Source organism: Aegilops tauschii, chromosome 5 (genome assembly GCF_002575655.3).
Source record: "Aegilops tauschii subsp. strangulata cultivar AL8/78 chromosome 5, Aet v6.0, whole genome shotgun sequence".
In the NCBI taxonomy this organism is placed as follows: domain Eukaryota; kingdom Viridiplantae; phylum Streptophyta; class Magnoliopsida; order Poales; family Poaceae; genus Aegilops; species Aegilops tauschii.
Genome location: NC_053039.3, coordinates 88,431,487 through 88,450,790, shown reverse-complemented (window position 1 = coordinate 88,450,790; position 19,304 = coordinate 88,431,487). Strand labels below are relative to the sequence as shown.

The 19,304-nt window shown below is 47.0% G+C and overlaps 1 protein-coding gene and 1 long non-coding RNA gene across 3 annotated transcripts; both read right to left on the bottom strand.

Annotated features, from left to right (window-relative positions):
- Positions 1-1,035: 1,035 nt before the first annotated feature.
- On the bottom strand, positions 1,036-7,361 carry LOC120964367 (uncharacterized). 2 transcript variants are annotated; one of them, XR_005756346.2, is made up of 4 exons: positions 2,234-7,361; positions 1,610-1,922; positions 1,148-1,521; positions 1,036-1,067 (listed from the first exon to the last, which is right to left on the bottom strand). It is a non-coding gene; the product is annotated as an uncharacterized lncRNA (long non-coding RNA). The 2 variants fall into 2 exon arrangements; XR_006663648.1 differs by having other exon boundaries at positions 1,610-7,361.
- A 172-nt stretch (positions 7,362-7,533) lies between these two features.
- Positions 7,534-15,360, bottom strand: LOC141022590 (uncharacterized). The gene is made up of 4 exons (XM_073498853.1): positions 15,307-15,360; positions 13,764-13,922; positions 13,458-13,659; positions 7,534-13,384 (listed from the first exon to the last, which is right to left on the bottom strand). Exons 1-4 carry the CDS (start codon positions 15,358-15,360, stop codon positions 12,900-12,902), a joined length of 900 nt encoding a protein of 299 aa, XP_073354954.1. The 3' UTR covers positions 7,534-12,899.
- Between the last annotated feature and the right edge of the window lie 3,944 nt (positions 15,361-19,304).

Here is a 19,304-nt window from a genome sequence, read left to right as displayed (position 1 = left end):
ATAAATAACAACTTTATTATTGCCTCTAGGGCATATTTTCTTCAGCCCGGGCACGCCCGCCACGTCGGCCTAGCGGCGTGGCCCCACGCGGATTCACCGGGGAACCCGATAGTCCGACGGGTGCCTCGACCGTCGCCGCAGTGTGAACGCCGCATGGCGCCACTCCTGCTCCCCGCTCCCCGCCCGAGGTCGTAGTCGGCTATTTAAGCTGGTCGGCGCCCCCAGCCCTAGCACATCCGCCTCTTCCATCCCCCCGCCGCCACTCAAGACCGTTAGCCATGCCCCCACGCCGCCGCTACTACACGATCCAGCACCGTCTCTTCCTCCTTGAGCAGGTCCGGATCCGTAGGGAAGCGGGGCTACCTCTGGAGTCGTAGGAGGATTTTGAGGAGGTGGAGGAGGAGGAGCCGGCGGAGGAGGAGGAGGAACTGGCGGAGGAGGAAGAGGAGGAGGAGGAGGAGCCGGCTTAGGAGGAGGAGGAGGAGCCGGCTTAGGAGGAAGAGGAGGAGGAGGAGGAGCCGGCGGAGGAGGAAGAGGAGGAGGAGCAGGAGCCAATGGGCGAGGAAGAGAAGGAGGAGCAGGAGCCGGCGGGCGAGGAAGAGGAGGAGGAGCAGGAGCCCGCGGAGGAAGCGCCGCCGCTGGATGTGGGGGAGGAGGAGGCGCTTGCGATGGAGGAGGACGTGGGCGTGTGGACGGAGCAACACGCCATCCTGAACTCCATCCGCGCGGAGTCGGCTGCGGAGGTCAGGCGTCGCCGTCGGCCGAGGCTCAGGTGGCGCAGGCGGCTCCGGCTCCGGCGCAGGCGACTCAGGCCATCTCCGACAACGACGAAATTTGAGTAGTATAGAACGTAGTATGTAGCTATACATTCTGCATGCTTTTTGTATGAATTTAAGGGATGAATATGAGGGAGTTATATGTGGAGAAGGAAATATGAGGCGTGCTCGGCCAGTGTCCGCGGACGAGCTCGGTCGTGTCCGCGTGCGTTTGAGGGGCCGGATTTGCTGAGTCCGACTGTAGATGCTCTAAGATGACCAACCTCCCTTCATTGGTACGCCAATGATTAACTGAATTTGTATGCATCAAATATATAGTGTAAATACTATCAAATATTGGAGAAAAGAATTCATAACAGCCAATAAATTACCATTCTTGTAGAACTAACATGACACTTTAGATCACTCCCAATTAATATATTCTGAATTGACTTCGCCTTCGTAACATCAATTTTTGCAGAAGCAAATGTCTGCATATCATTTTAGGTATGTTAACAACCATTAACATGCTATCTTGTTATATTAAATAAGAATGCAGAAAATATGCTTACAACAAACTCTGGTTTAAGAAATATCCTACTTTGTCGTAAATCACCATGTTTTGGATGCTCATCATCCAACTGATTAAGCCTTTGAACACATATAATATAAATCTCGTGATCCATACATTGTCTGCTAATCAGTTGCTCTACGATACTTCTTCCAGTGATATTTATATAGCGGGGATATAATCTTTATCCATGCACTAAAACAAATTTAAATTTTAAATAGTAAGCATTAGTCTGAAAATATTTCCCATAAAAATATACAAGAGTACCTTTAGCTATTCATACCTGTCAAGTTGTTCTTTACTTGTCTTTAATATCAGTTCCTCAAGAAACCGAGACAATTTTTCTAATGGCAGATCCAACCGTGAGGAAACATTTAAAATATTTGATTGAAATAGAACACATTTAACTTCTTTTCATATAACTTGAATATCGATAAGATGTCCAAAATCGATGTTGTGTTGTCCATTACTTTCAATCCCTTTCTGATGACAATTTACTTCATGTATAATTTGTAACACAAATTTCTCCACATTATCTTCAATACTACTTGACATGATTGAAGTATGAAGTACATACTTATCCACTGCTTTATGAGCTACAATAGAAGTAATTGTCAACTACTTGTACTACGATTGTTTAGTGAATATAGAAGCAATGTTAAATAACAAAATAGTTAACCATTATAACTCTGACAACACTTCAAAATAATAATTTATTTATCTTTTGAGCTGTTGAACATAAGTACTGGATTAGCATTATGGTGAGAATTTTTGGAATATATTAGCATGCACTATATTTTCATTTTCTAGATAGTTCCATATAGATAATTCATCTGATACGAAACAACTTGTCAATAACATCACTGCCGAAGACTGCATATAAGTCATGTTGATAAATATTTTTTACCTTCGGATGCTATTTGAACATCAATTGAAGGACGTGGTGGGACAGAAATGTTTCATACATGATCAACGTCTAACGTAGACTTTAAAACACAATTCGGATATTTGGTTGCTGCAACAGAAATTTCTCTTTTCCCAACATCACTGTATCCAGATGACATGTCGTTTGAACAACCTAATAAAATGTAAGATGAAAACATGAATTCACTTAGTAAGTTGTCTTAAACACAACTCACATAGCTTATTAACACTGACATCACTGATAGTTTTTAGAATAATTACTAAGTTAATTATTACTATTTAATACATTGCTTACAGTACATAAATAAATCTTTATATTTATTACCTCACTGAAGTACAGTAGATGGGCATAACAATAACTTTCAATGTTTCACACATGATATAATGATGCTTACACACTTGTATTACTCGAATCAATTAAGTTTCTAACCTAATAACTTTATAGCAAGAGCATCATATTATGCACTGAAACAAATTATTAAATCACAATATTCTACTTGTTATGCATTGAAACGGATTATTAAATCGCAAGCTTAATATATTAAGTTTCATCCATATGAACTTTTAACTTAAGACAACAAAATTAAGTATGACGAATGTAACTTAATCCAAAATTATTACATATATAAACATAGCGCTACTAATCATAGCATGTCACATACATGAAACATGTTTTAGTGGTAATGAAGTGAAAAAATCAACTAACTAGAACTCGAATCAATTACGTTTTGTTCCCTGTAACTTAAGAACATGCTTTCTTATGTACATTACATACATCACAACATATGCAACCATAATATGCCCCATGTAACAATCGGAATCGTAGCATCTCTCAGCAAACACAATTATGTAGGATTTCAAGTTAATACAGTCAATATATTTTAGGACTCATGAAGTAAAACAAATGTAATAAATAAAAGTTAAATAGATTAAGTTCCATCCTCAATAACTGAACCAAAAAAAATCATATATACATTGTATTGCCGCTAACCGTACTATTTCCATCGAAGTTTTAAAATGATAGTATTTGAGAGAAGACATAGTTAATGTATCCAATACATCGATTTAAGAAACCAAACAACCGAGTTGGATCATCAGTTTGCAAAACACAAAAAGAACGAGGACATTCGACGAAATATTATAGATTTCAACTGTGGTACAACAACAAAAAGTTATCAAGAAGAAATATGCAAATATAACTAACCTTTAAGACCAACTTTCCGATAGAACTCCACTTGTATTGCTGATAATTTGTATCTATTTCAGCAGATTCAGGTAATAACCAATTTTACTTTAGGATTCTATTTCTTGTAAGATGAGAGTGAACTAGAAAGAGAGAGATAACAACGAAGAAGAACAGAGGAAGAAGAGCTAGCTATATGTACTCTGAATGGATCGCTCTCATTGGGACTTGTATATGTGCAGCAGATTGACTTACCGTATATACCCCATGCGAACAGTTATCTGGCTCATGGAAAAACAGAGACATGGTTTATACATAACATTAGAGACATATACGAAGTGTTATACAACACAAAAAGAGTATATACACAAACATATGTGCGAATCTTGGCGCAGATCAACGGCCCACAAAGTGCATGCCCCCGCACTTGTGTGCCCTAAATCCTCTGTCGGCTCGTCGTCGCCATCCAAAAAGAGCCATGATGGCGTTTACAAAGTCGTGTTTGGTATTCCTCGGCCTGGATAATTTCTTCAAAACCTCTTCAATCACTCTTGAATGAAGATTTTGAGAAGGCAGGGCCCTTAACCACAAACTTGAAAGTTATTTAATACCATCCGTTCATGCAAAGAACAAGCAATGCAAAAAGGGCACTAAACAATAACCCCAATACAGTGCATATAGAGCGAGCTTGTCAAACACATGAACAACAAGAACAAGAAGAAATACATGCAAATAGCCAACACCCAACCAAAACAAAAGTACATAAGAATGTCGAGACAAGAACATGCACAATGGACAAACACCAACTGCTAAAAGGACCTAAAACCAAGACAAGGAAAGAAAAAAGATGACAAGTGACGAGAAGAGGTGCAAAACAAACCAGACATAACAAACCCTGCAGAAAGAAAGAGAAGACAACAGGAGCATCGTAGGAAAGAACTTACCTCAAACAATAGCCAAGTAACAGAAACAAGTACAGACGCCGCAAAAAGGAAAAGCTATGGCGATCTGTGATTAGCTGAGAACGGCTAACATGAAGAAAAATAAGCATGCAAACATGAACCTCAGTTGGAACGATGAAAGAACAACACGTCGGCGGACTCCGACGGTGAACAATGCTTGAAATGACAAACGAACGGCAACGTCGGCAGACGCCGACGGCAAACAAAGCCCCCGCGCCAAGAAAATTGGAATAAACCCTAGCTGCAACTCAAAGAGAACTGTGCAAGTGGAAAGGAGTGTGTGTGTGAGAGAGAGTATATAAGAACGCACACCCCATGTATGAAAATACCCACACTCCTACAAATCCATCGATGCAAAACACAGCGAGCCAAACCGACACAACACAAATAAGATAATGTACCCGGACGTGGGCAACCCAACACACGGGCGCAACCGGGGCACTGGTGCAGACGGCACCAAGTGCAATAGGGTGTCCCACCCACAGCCCGGACCTATAGGGGCATGTTTGGTTGTCCATATTAGGCCCAGTCTGGCCCGTGCGGGAAGAAAGTGGCCCGTTTGGTTGCCTGCGTTTATTGTGCGGCCCGCATGGCACGAACCTTAAAGCACACTTGGGCCTGGCTCGCTGGAAACGCTCAGATCGGCAGTTTCTAGCGAGCCAGGCTGAGGCGAGCGCACAAGGTGGGCCACTTGCACAAGGGAAGATGGGAGGGATACGAGCTGGTATGCAGCCTGTGCGTGCGTGCTTATCTTCTCCTACCTCCATTAACCTTCCCTCTAATTCTATTCTTCCTAGACCCTTCTAATCTACACAATGGTGCTTCGATTCGAGGTAAGCTCTACACAAAAAAGATGCACCTCGATGCTACGGTTCCATTTAGGCGATCGGTTGGTAGTTTCGTCGGTCGTAAGTTCTTAATTTCGTCTTCCCGTTTGAAGCTATTCTTGACGAATTTTGTCAGATTCGTCGTGCACGATCGATCGTTTGAAATTTCCTTTGACCAGCAGCCTAATCTCGTAGTTCCTCACAACATTCGTGTTGTAAGTTTTTGGTTTCGACGATCGTAGCTTCATCTCTCTTTGAGCATCAGTCTACTGCACTGCCGCCGTCGAGCTCATCTTTCCTCTGCTCAGAGTCCTCCTATTCGTCCCTCTCGACGCCGGCTCCCCTTGATCTCCTTGCCCACGTCCTACTACACTAGATTCGTTTACGACATCGCTCATCTCGGCCTACTCTCTGCCGTCCTCCTACTGCACTGACGTTGTAATGGCGTGCACACTGCTTTCTTGTGTCTTCTGCCTCCGTGCACACTGTAGTTCGGCGACCGCCAACGGGGTCAATCATCTTGGCCTCCTCTCTCTCGCCCTACTACACTGGAGTCATTTCCGGTGTCGATCATCTCGGCCTCCTCTCTCGTCCACTGCACTGATGATACCATGGCGCGGGCACTGCATTCTCCTCCTCTGTCGACTGTCTTTGCGCGAGCACCGTAACTAGTTTGCCGACGGTGTCGCTCGCCGTGCCGCCGACGGGGTCGCTCGTCCACGACTCCATGCTCGTCATGTCGGGCATGGCGCGACGACCACTATCCACCGCAGTCGCCATGGTCCGGCGCACACTGCATTTCTTCTCCCACTTCCTCTGCTATCTCTTAACCCTGTGTGCTAAGTGCAAGTGATAGCTCTTAATTATACCCCATGTGGGCAACCAAAGATCATGTAGTTGTATGCGTCGAGACAATGCAGGCAACCAAACAACGTGCCAAAGTTGATCTCCTAATGCAGGCAACCAAACAAATCACAGATGTCGTATATGAGGCTGTTTTTCTAGAGCCAGGCTGAGTGGAGATGTGTATGCAACGCGGATACTATAGGCGACGACAACCAAACACGCCCTAGGTGTATGCATCACGCGCTTGACCGTGTAGGCACACCCGGCGGGTGACCCGACACACGAGTGTAGCCGACGCACGCGAACGAAAGACCAGCAGGGGCCTCTAGGCAGCATACCCAACAACGATCTACCCTGTGATGCCCATCAACCGAACAACTGTCTATCGCGAGATGTCGTGCATGCACGCACAATCGGGCATGGGCACACGCGCCTATCCGGCTCGCACATAGTGATCTAAACGCTTTTATATTAGTTTACGAAGGGAGTAGCTCGCTGCATGCGTTATCATCCGCGGATGCTGACAGGGTGAGCCGGCTTCCCCCTCGCGTGTGGTCCGGGGCACCACACCGGGAAGGGGGGGGCTCACAAGGGCACGACCGAAATCACAACACGATGGTCGCCTCGGGCGCGCCCATAGTCCACCCATCATGGACCCTCGAGACAAGCTGCCCGGGTGCGCACCGTTCGGGCAGATCAGACGACACAGAGAGCCCCAAGGAGCCAGTCACAGGAGGCCAGCTTGAAACTGACGGCGTGAATGGCCTCCTCGCCGAGCCATGCACACACATTTGGTCGGTTGGCGCGAGCGATGCACACCGCACAGGAAAAAATAATAATATATGGCGTCGTAAACACCGGGGTCTTATCAGATCTTTTGACATCCATGTGAAAATAATATATGTTGCATACTTTTGGGGCATAAAGTCAGACATCGATTTTGTCACTTTTTTGTATTGAATGCAAGAGTGCTAGACTCGATGATACTGGTCGTCAAGACCAACAATGAGGAGTTCTTGGCAAAACAATGCTAGAAGCTCCAGCTAGAGAACAAGGCTTCAAATGGTGGTCAATTTAATTTCTACTCGAGGTGGACGCAAATTTTTTGGGGCATAACATAAAATATGTCCGTGATCTTGATTCAATTGATCTTTCTAAAATATTCCATTGAAAATACTTCGTTTGGTCCACTGAGATATATGTCGAGTTAGTGTATCTCATTTTGTGCCTCATACAAACCGTTTGTTTTGTTACTTTTATTTGATGTTTGTATTATCTAGAACCTTGCAAGATTCAAACAAAGCTATCAATAATTATGATGTTAACTTGCATTTGATGTTTCTTAAGAAACATCAAATGCAAGTTAACATCATAATTATTGATAGCTTTGTTTGAATCTTCCAAGGTTCTAGATAATACAAATATCAAATACAAGTAATAAAACGTATGCTTTGTATGAGAGACAAAATGAGATACACTTATTGGATATACATCTCACTCGACCGAATGAAGTACTTTCAACGAAATATTTTGAAAAGATAAAATAAATCTAGATCATCAAACATATTTTATATTTTGTCCAAAAAAAATTGCGTCCACCTTGAGTAGTGAAATTAAACTGAGCACCATCTGAAGCCTTGTTCTCTAGTTGAAGCTTCTAATGTTGTTTTGCCACGAACTCTTCATTGTTGGTCTTGACTACCAGCATCATCGAGTCTAGCAGTCTAGCGTTCAGTACAAAAAACTGACAAAAATTGGTGTCAAATTTTATGGCCCAGTAATAATCCAATGTAAATTGTTTTCAGAAGGATGTCAAAAGATCTGATAAAATTCCGGTGTTTACGACGCCATAGATTCCTTCTCCCAGTGATAGGGCACTGACATGTGCTACCAAAACCACCACATGATGTTGGCCCCGATCGCACCCGCTGAGGGAGTTCTGGATTAGGGGGTCCTCGGACAGCCGGACTGTTGGACTATGAAGATACAAGATTGAAGACTTCGACCCGTGTCCGGATAGGACTCTCCTTGGCGTGGAAGGCAAGCTTGGCAATACGGATATGTAGATCTCCTCCCATGTAACCGACTCTGTGTAACCCTAGCCCCCTCCGGTGTCTATATAAACCGGAGGGTTTAGTCCGTCGGACAACAACAATCATACCATAGGCTAGCTTCTAGGGTTTAGCCTCTACGATCTCGTGGTAGATCAACTCTTGTAATACTCATATCATCAAGATCAATCAAGCAGGAAGTAGGGTATTACCTCCATCGAGAGGGCCCGAACCTGGGTAAACATCGTGTCCCCCGCCTCCTGTTACCATCCGCCTTAGACGCACAGTTCGGGACCCCCTACCCGAGATCCGCCGGTTTTGACACCGACATTGGTGCTTTCATTGAGAGTTCCACTGTGTCGTTACCAAAAGGTTTGATGGCTCCTTTAATCATCGCCAATGATGCGATCCAGGGTGAGGTTTTCCTCCCCGGACAGATCTTCGTATTCGGCGGCTTCGCACTGCGGGCCAACTCGCTTGGTCATCTGGAGCAGATCGAAAGCTACGCCCCTGGCCATCAGGTCAGGTTTGGAAACTTGAACTATACTGCCGACATCCGCGGAGACTTGATCTTCGACGGATTCGAGCCCATGTCAGGTGCGCCGCACAATCACGACGAGCGTGATTTAGCTCTGCCGTCGGACAGTGTTCGGGAGATCACACTTGCAACTACTCCGACCCTCCATCCGGACCAAATTGCGCCATCCGAGGATGGGTGGATGGACCCCACCACGGAGGCCGCACACTCAGTGGCGATAGAGCCGAATACTAACTTCACCTCCTACGAGACCCGTGTTGCCGAACTGTTGGATTCGTCCCCGGCCACGGGCTCCGAGCCGCCTGCGTCCGTGCCCGTCGAATCCGATTGGGCACCGATCATGGAGTTTACCTCCGCAGATATCTTTCAGCACTCGCCTTTTGGGGATGTGCTAAATTCGTTGAGGTCTCTCTCCTTGTCAGGAGAACCTTGGCCGAACTATGTCCGGCTAGAATGGGAGGCGGACGACGAAGAAATTTGCTCCCCACCCACCACCCACTTAGTAGCCACTGTCGACGATTTAACCGACATGCTCGATTTCGACTCCGAAGACATCGACGGTATGGACGACGATGCAGGAGACGAACAAGAACCACCGCCCATAGGGCGCTGGACTGCCACCTCATCGTATGACATATACATGGTGGACACCCCCAAAGAAGGGGATGGCGATAAGACAACGGAGGATAACCCCTCCAAGAATCAATCCAAGCACTGACGTCAGCGGCGCCGCTCTAAGTCCCGCCATAGCAAAAGTAGTGATACCGGCACAAGAGACGATAACGCTCTGGATAGTGCCGAAGACGGCGATGATCCCCTCCAGCCAGATCTTGAGCGGGAGGATGAACAAGCTAGCCCTCCGGAACAGGCAGCAAACGGAGAACCAGAGGATGACAATTACATGCCTCTCTCCGAAGACGAGGTAAGCCTCGGCGACGAAGAATTTATCGTGCCTGAGGATCTCGTCGAACAGGAGCGCTTCAAGCGCCGGCTTATAGCCACAGCAAACAGCCTGAAGAAAAAGCAACAACAGCTTCGAGCTGATCAAGATCTGCTAGCGGATAGATGGACTGACGTCCTGGCGGCCGAGGAATACGAACTCGAGCGCCCAACCAAGAGTTACCCAAAGCGCAGGTTGCTACCCCAACTCGAGGAGGAAGCATTGAAACCTACATCACCAGCGTATGATGCGGCTGATCGGCCACCTCATGGCCGAGACAGAGAGGCATATCAGCCCGAAGTCCAGCCCGCACCCCGCCGCCATTCAAACAAAAATACCAAGGCCCGGGGCAACACGCGGGACCTGCAAGACCCATTGGAAAACAAAGCAAACCATGCAAGATCGATCTACGGATCACGGGGGCGCGCCCTAATGCGGGACGATGACCGTCACGCCGGATACACTAAAAGCAAATCCGGCCGGGCCGAATACAGCAGACAAGACTCATACAAACTGCGTCGTGATATAGCCCGGCACAGAGGCTCCGCACACCCCCTATGCTTCACTGATGAAGTAATGGATCATGAATTCCCAGAGGGTTTTAAACCCGTAAACATTGAATCATATGATGGTACTATAGACCCCGCGGTATGGATAGAAGACTTCTTCCTCCACATTCACATGGCCCGCGGGGATGATCTACATGCCATCAAATATCTCCCACTAAAACTCAAAGGGCCAGCTCGGCATTGGCTCAATAGCTTGCCGGCAAACTCCATCGGGAGCTGGAGAGCCTGGCAGATGCATTCCTGGACAATTTTCATGGCACTTATGTGCGACCGCCGGATGCTGACGATTTAAGTCATATAACTCAGCAGTCAGGGGAATCGGCCAGGAAATTCTGGACCCGGTTCCTAACTAAGAAGAACCAAATTGTCGACTATTCGGATGCAGAGGCCTTAGCGGCATTTAAGCATAACATCCGTGACGAGTGGCTCGCCTGGCACCTCGGTCAAGAGAAGCCAAAATCCATGGCAGCCCTCACGACACTTATGACCCGCTTTTGCGCGGGCGAAGATAGCTGGTTGGCTCGTAGTAACAATACAGCAAGCAAACCTGGCACATCAGAGGCCAGGGATAGCAACGGCAAACCACTACGCAACAAACACAAGCGTCGTAAATATGGTGAAAACGCCGAAAATACGGCAGTTAATGCCGGGTTTAGGGACTCAAAGTCCGGTCAGCGGAAAGGGCCACCCAAAAATAACAATTCGGGTCCATCCAGTCTGGACCGCATACTCGATCGCCAATGCCAAATTCATGGCACCCCAGGAACGCCAGCCACCCACACCAACAGAGAATGCTGGGTCTTCAAACAGGCCGGCAGGGCAGGCGCCAAAAACGGAGAAGGGGGGTCTCAAAGTGATGACGGCGACGAAGAGCCCAGATCACCGAACACAGGAGGGCAAAAGAAATCCCCCCCGCATACTCAATCAGCGAATGTGGTAAATACCACCCAAGTTCCCAATTCGGACCGGATATGCACCCTTAGGGATGCCAACTTAACGGAACCAGTCGTCCCACAATATAAACTAGTGCCGGTCACCTTCAACCACATGGATCGTCCGGTTAACGCCAATCAGGGCAATCCAGTCGCACTAGTCCTCGACCCAATAATTTACGGGTTCCACCTCACTCGAGTCCTTATGGACGGAGGCAGCAGTCTAAATCTGCTTTACCAGGACACAGTGCGCAAGATGGGCATCGATCATTCGGTGATCAAACCCACTAAAGCCACTTTCAGAGGCATTATACCAGGTGTGGAAGCCAGGTGTACAGGCTCCATCGCCCTTGAGGTAGTCTTCGGATCACCAGAAAATTACCGTACCGAAGAGTTAATCTTCGAAATCGTCCCTTTACGCAGTGATCATCAGGCACTGCTCGGACGAACCACGTTCGCTCGATTCAACGCGGTGCCACATTATGCCTACCGTAAGCTCAAGATGCCCGGTCCACGTGGCGTCATCACGGTTAATGGCAAGGCCGAACCTTCCCTCGGCACCAACAAGTACACCACTGCCTTAACAGCAGAAACAATGAGTAGCACCTTGCAGCCGAACCTCGAGTCGACGTCCAAGCTCCCGGACACCGTCAAGGGACTCCGAACTACTTCACGGAAGGATAGCCCGGCTCGTCCAGAGCTCAATTAAAAACTCCTGCGAAGGCCAGGACAGGCCGTATTCAGCGGCTCAACCGCTCTCCGGCACGCAAACATTTCTTACATTTCCTTCGCAGGTTCACCCTTGCGACGACCAGGACGGGCGATGCGGAGGCAGCTCGAACGCGCAAGAGAATCCTTAGACATTCCCCGCAATGACCATCCGGCTATATTACGGATCCGCACTCAGCTTCTTCCCCTGGTCTCAGCAGGTTCCGCATTCATATTCCTTTTTTATCACATTACCTGTACTCATACGCGTAGACGTACTATTCAAATACAACATGTGGATTTATATGGCGCTTACCTGCTATTATTTCTTATTGAAATTCTTTTGTCAAGTGGCATCCGTACACAGCGATATGCCTTAAAATATGCCAAGGGCTTCGTTTTACCCATAACACGGCAATAAAGTCTGAACACCTTTATGGAAGTTCGGCACCCCGAACTTATAGAACTATATGCATCATCTCCGAATCATGTCTTGGGTCAATAGTTGGGTTTGCCCGGCTCCCATGTTTTGGTACCTTACGTTCCGCTATATCGGCTAAGGTAGCACTGGGAGAACTACTGCGGTTGTGTCCCGATTCTTCCGGACGAGCACCTTAGTAGAGAAAGCCGAAAACTGACTGCCATGATACGGCGAGAGCTGGTCAGCTGTTCGAGAGGTCGTAAAATCTTTAAGGATTTCTCCCGCATAATGCCATAACCAATGCAGCGTGCGACGAATCGGTTTTTCCTCCGATCAGGTGCTTATAGAGCCCCTAGTACGGTCTTCCGAACACCAGGGGCTGCGCCTACCTTACTAAAGCTCCTATGGCTAAGTGAGAGTGATAAAGCCCTATAGTCCGATTGCCTGGTTCGTTGTGCTGAGCACCTCCTTCGAAGGACCCAAAACTGGGATAAAGAATGCTCAGGTTTATCCCGAACACCCCCGTACTTTTTACGTGGGGGCAGAAGCCGACGACTGGCCAACTCTCAGTTTTAACATATAAAACGGCCGCACAGGAGGGTAAACTTTTATATAACAGGCAATAAACAAATTACCTTGTTCAAATATTACAAAGGACAACATGGTTGTCATTCATGGAAATATAATGTCCTTGGTGCATAGCTCCGCTGCAAGGTAGGATCCTTTTAGGACACTTTCATAATATAATTCGGGCTTGCGGTGCTCCTTCCCCTCTGGCGGCCCTTCGGCCATCAGCTTCTCAGCATCCATCTTCCCCCAGTGCAGTTTTGCGCGGGCGAAGGCCATTCGCGCACCTTCTATGCAGACCGACCGCTTGATGATGTCAAGTCGAGGGCAAGCGCTCACAAGCCGCTTCACGAGCCCAAAGTAGCTGCTTGGAATCGGCTCGGCAGGCCATAGCCGGATAACCAAATCCTTCATGGCTAGTTCCACCGCCTTATGCAGTTCGATTAGCTGTTTCAGTTGATCGGCAAAAGGCACCGGATAATTCGGTGCCAAATACTGCGACCAGAAGAGCTTATCCGCAGTGTTCCTTCCTTCGACTCGGTAGAATTGGGCGGCATCTGATATGCTGCGGGGCAGCTCGGCAAATACCCCTGAGAAATCCGAGTTGAAAATTAGAAACATAATTTTCCCTAAAATACTTGCTTTACATGGAAAAAGCCTTACCCGCCGCGATCTTTCTCGCCTCTTGGATCCCCTGCAGGGCGCTTTGGGTTTCCCCCCGGGCATCGTTCGTGGCCTGATGCACCTTGGTGAGTTCGGATTCTTTCTCCGTTAAACTCGGCTCCAAGGTCTCGCATTTTCTCACGGCCTCTTGCAGCTCCTGCTCAGCTTTAATAACCCTGGCCTCGTGCTTCTCACGAAGAGCCTACTCTGTGGCTGCCTTTTTCTCGGCCTTGGCCACAGCCTCCTTAAGAGCCTCGACTTCGGTCACCATCGCTAGCGTAAATCATGACGCTTATTTCATTATACTGAAAATTCATTCGCAACAAAACGCGAACAAGACTTGTGCATACCATGTCTATCCCTCAACTGCATTTTCAACTGGCCAAGTTCTTCTTGGGCCCGCTCCAGATTTTGATTCAGTCCGGAGATCTCCACAGTATGAGCGGCAGCAGCCGCTACGGACGCCTGCTTATATAGAAGAGAAACAGATGTCATTCAATGAGTCTTCCTGCGAACATAAATTTGATCCTCTGTCCGGTTCTTTCCTTTCACCGGACAGTGTATCAGGGGCTACTATCCATACCATGACACTCTTCGAAAAAACATACCTCAAAACCTTTTATAAGGCCGATACAGGCTCCATTCAATCCATTCTCAGCGAACTGAATCTTCTCAATCACCGCACCCATAAGGGCACGGTGTTCATCGACGACGGAGGCGCTCTTCAGCGCCACCAGCAAAGCATCCGACACCTCTGGTTGGACAGAGGTTGCCGATATGCCCCCTCCAGCTGGGAGAGGCCGCTTGCCTGGTTCGGGAGCCGTATTGGTCTCCGGAACCGCACCCGGCTGGGAGCCGAATTCAAGATGGCCTCCGCCGTCAGCTCCCATGGGAATTTCCTCCCTCATGTGTTCGGCCCCTGAAGTTTGACTTCCAGGCGCCGCCTTCACGATCTTTTCCTCTCCTCCTTGGCCGGGGTCCTTCTGGGACGAAGCCTCGGTGTTATGCACCTATTTGAAGGGAGGAGTCTTTGGGGGCGTCCCGCTCTCCATAGCATCCGAGTTCAGCGAATCCTCCGATGAGGATTGTTTGGTACGGGACCTCGCCGGACTGCAAAAAATATGGCCTAGGTTAAAATAATATGCCATGATAAGTCCGGACGCATAAACGTACTCGGATTTTATATACTCACGAGTTCACCAGGGGCTGGGCCCTGGGATCCCACGCCGGGCCGCTGTCGGCGGCGCCAGTGGACTCCTCCGGAAGAGGAGCCTTTCCCCTTTTGGGCGGCTCGACCTCCAAGTGTACGGAGGCCGTCCTCTTCTTTCTTCCCCCCGCAGGGGATTCATCTTCCTCCTCCTCCTCTTCAAAGGCAGAACGGGCATCAGAGCCTTCGGATATCGTGTCCGAAGTGCCACGGCGATGAAGGCCGCCCCGGGTCTTTTTGGCCTCCTTCTCGGCCGTCTTCTTCGGCACCTTGTAAGGCGCCGGGACCAGCATCTTCGTCAGAAGTGGGACGGCCGGTTCTTCGGGCAGCGGGGTCGGACAATGGATCTGCTCCGCCTTCTTCGTCCAGCCCTGGGAGAGTTACATAAAACGCATTAAGCGCTTCCTTTGGGTTATGCGGATAAAAGGTATGATAACTTACCGAACTTGCAGGGTGGGACAGTTGGTACCCGCGGTCCTCGGCGGAGTCCGGCCATGATTTGCTGGACTTGAAAAGCACCTTCCAGATGTCCTTGTGCGAAGAACCGAAAAGCTCTCGCAAGGTCTGGTGCTTGGCCGGATCGAATTCCCATAGATTGCAAGTCCGGTGTTGACAAGGAAGGATCCGGCGAACTAGCATCACCTGGACCACATTGACAAGTTCGATGTTCTTGTCTCCTGTATCTTTAACGCGCATCTGGAGCACCGACAGTTCATCGGACGAGGACCAGTTCAGGCCCTTCTTGACCCAGGATGTAAGCTGCAAGGGGGCACCGGATCGAAATTCGGGAGTAGCGGCCCATTCCGTGCCGCGCGGCTCAGTGATATAAAACCACTGCTGTTGCCACTCCTTGACAGAATCATTAAAGGTGCCTGTTGGCCATATGACATTGGGCATCTCGCTCACCATAGCGCCCCCACACTCGGCGTGCTCGCCGCCCACTACCTTGGGCTTCATGTTAAAAATCTTCAGCCATAGGCCGAAGTGTGGTGAGACACGGAGAAAAGCCTCACACACGACAATAAATGTCGAGATGTTGAGGAAATAATTAGGGGATAGATCGTGAAGATCGATCCCATAGTAGTACATGATGCCGCGAACGAACGGGTGGAGGGGAAACCCTAGCCCGCGGACAAAGTGAGGGAGGAATACAACCCTTTCGTGGGGTTCCGGAGTAGGGACGACCTGTCCCGCCGTCGGGAGACGGTGGCTGATTTTCTTGGCCAGATACCCCGGCCTCCCGAAGCTTTTTGTTATCCTTCTCCCGGATGGTAGAGGCGATCCATTTGCCTCCTGCTCCGGATCCGGACATTTTCGGAAGGCCTTTGTGGGCAGAAAGGATGAACGCTTGGGTGCTGGAGCTCAAGCGGAGGGGAATGGATCGGGAAGAAGGAAGGCGTGGGCGCAAATGGGCGTTCTTATCCCCTTATAAATGCAGCAGGTATTCTGCGCCTCCCCACTTGCCTGGTAAAACCGCTCATTCCCCGAGAGCCGTAATTGATGGCGCGGTTGGGTTACCCACGCCCGTATTGATGAGAATCCCGTGATAAGGGGACACAATCTCTGCTTCGACAACACGTGCCAAGAAAACCGCCTCGCGATATGTGCAGTGGCTGGTTGTAAAAAACAGTTCGAATAATGACCGGGCCGTGATGTGATGTCACGCTACAGAATGTGTCAGCAGATTAGATTTGTGGAAATATTATTCTCTCTACAGTGGTATGTGGAATTTGTTTTGCAGAGCCGGACACTATCCTTGTGTTCAAAATCTTCTATGGAGTATTCGGAGGAGGAACCCGCCTTGCAATGCCGAAGACAATCCGCGCGCCGGACTCATCGTCATTGAAGCCTGGTTCAGGGGCTACTGAGGGAGTCCTGGATTAGGGGGTCCTCGGACAGCCGGACTATATCCTTTGGCCGGACTATTGGACTATGAAGATACAAGATTGAAGACTTCGACCCGTGTCCGGATAGGACTCTCCTTGGCGTGGAAGGCAAGCTTGGCAATATGGATATGTAGATCTCCTCCCATGTAACCGACTCTATGTAACCCTAGCCCCCTCCGGTGTCTATATAAACCGGAGGGTTTAGTCCGTAGGACAACAACAATCATACCATAGGCTAGCTTCTAGGGTTTAGCCTCTACGATCTCGTGGTAGATCAACTCTTGTAATACTCATACCATCAAGATCAATCAAGCAGGAAGTAGGGTATTACCTTCATCGAGAGGGCCCGAACCTGGGTAAACATCGTGTCCCCCGCCTCTTGTTACCATCCGCCTTAGACGCACAGTTCGGGACCCTCTACCCGAGATCCGCCGGTTTTGACACGGACACTCGCGGTCCACCCGTCATGGACCCCTAAAGCCATCCGTCTGGGTGCTCACCATCCGATCAGATTGGGTGGCACGAAGAGCCCAGGGAGGTGCCTGCGGCACGCAAGCACTAAACGGACGTTGTAGAGGGCTTCATCACCCGTGAAGGCTCCTAGGAGGCGGGGTACTCCAACATACTTTGTAGGAGTAAAGACCGAAATACATGCCCCAATTAACATTTGATGTTCAGCGATATCCATAAGACACTCAACTCCAGTCATGATATTCGAGGCAACCCTAGTGAATGGTTGTTGCTGTAACAGCAATATAAGTCCAAATATTGATGGCAAGTATTTAAATATTATGTTTTCTTCATAAATTTATCTCGTGATGACGATGATCTGATCATCTGCCTCATCAATAGACACTTTTATCACATTTATCACACAACGGAGCACACACATATATCGTTCTACTTGTGTGACAAGCGTGATAAAAGGGTGTGCTAATGAGGAAGATCATCATCATCATGATACAAATGTATGAAGATTGCAAAAGAATTAAATACATGTCACCGATGTTTAGCTTTCAGTATTATTGAACGAATTGATTAAAACTATTCATGGAAAGACAATTCGTTTAGTGTTCAACTATCACATATGAAGATCATTAGCATCAGCGTGACACATATAAATTGATTTTTCCCACCAGATTCCAACAATATTTCCCCAAGGTGTTTATTGAACTACAAACATTTCCAATGCCGAGGAAAACTATATCTTAAAAAACTTGTGTTTGGACAAATTTGTAAATTGTGACAACAATGGGCAATGTTTCAAAGATAATATAATGCATACATGGAAACACAAATGTAGCGGAAAACAAAAAAATCCTAGCCATGCAAATGCGAGGGTCATCCTGCTAGTTTAGGACATCACATTTTTTGCTAGTACATCCATATATTATATGAATATTCCTGAAAACTAAAACTCCTTCAGTGTTCCACCTAGGTCCTTTCAGAACTTGTTGTGCAGGAGGGAAATATCAAGTGATGACACCACTTTGATGCTCCCATGATACGAATTTGAAAATTTAAACTTTATTTTTTTTTCTAAAAAACATGAATGTTCACAACACATGTGTCTATACTGCTAAAGAATTCAGATCCAAGTTCGATATACACATTGAGAAACAAAAAGACAAATCGAGATGTGAATAGTGTAGTTTTTACACTATTCATGTTTTTGTCTTTATTGACACTATTCATGTTGAATTTGCCTCTCTATGTGTACTTTGAATTAGGATCTGAATTTTTTAACATTCGTAGATACATGTGTTGTAAATATTCACAAACTTTATTGGAATTTTTTGAATCATTTAAGTTTGAACTTTTTGAATTGGTAGCATGAGAGCATCTAGCTGGAGGTATCACCTCTATCCTCCCTTGTGCAATGTTATATAGAAACTGACTATATTTTGTAATGGAAGTTGAAGAATGACTCGCGGTCTCAAATGAGGCCCATAGTGACTAGCAAGTATCACATGCCACTATGGTTGTGTCATATATTGGTCATCGATAAAGAAGAATGCATGAATTATACAGTTGTGATAAAACATTTTGATTCACTAAACATTAAAAAATGGAAGCCCCACACAACCGATAGGTAAGTAGCATGGCCTAGTTCATAATATGGTAGCATTTCATATTTTGAGCCTTTGAAAAAACTACGAAGTCTCATATAGGTTTTTCAAAGGAATACGAAACTACTCATGAAATTTACAGGAATTTCAGAGGAAACAGTTCAACATCTACTAGATGCTGCAAAGAAGTTTGTCTTCCAACACATGGTGTATTCCTATTGACTAGAAAAGCCATGGTCAGGAAAAACTCTTTCAGTTCGGTAGACATTGAACTGTTTCCTGTGAAATACCTATAAGATTCAAAGTAACACCATATTATGCATGAAAACTATAGGATTTTTTAATCATTTCCTAGCTCATCTAGGATCATATTATGCATAAAAACACATGTGAACTGGCTCCATGCTTTCTACTAGCATTATCTCGTCATAACTGGTGGTCAAGTTATCTGTTTTATACATATTTTAAACAACACGACAGTGTTTTGGTTATCGATTTCTATGAAGCAACGAATAATGCATAATGTTTTGACAAAAGAATTTGATTTGTTGAACATTGGAAAAAATTGAAAGCCCCACTAAGCCAACGAGTAGCTAGCAAGGCCTAGCTCATATTCTAATATGGTAATATTTCGTATTTCGAGCATTTGAAAACCATCAAAATTGTTGTGTCTCATATAGTCGTA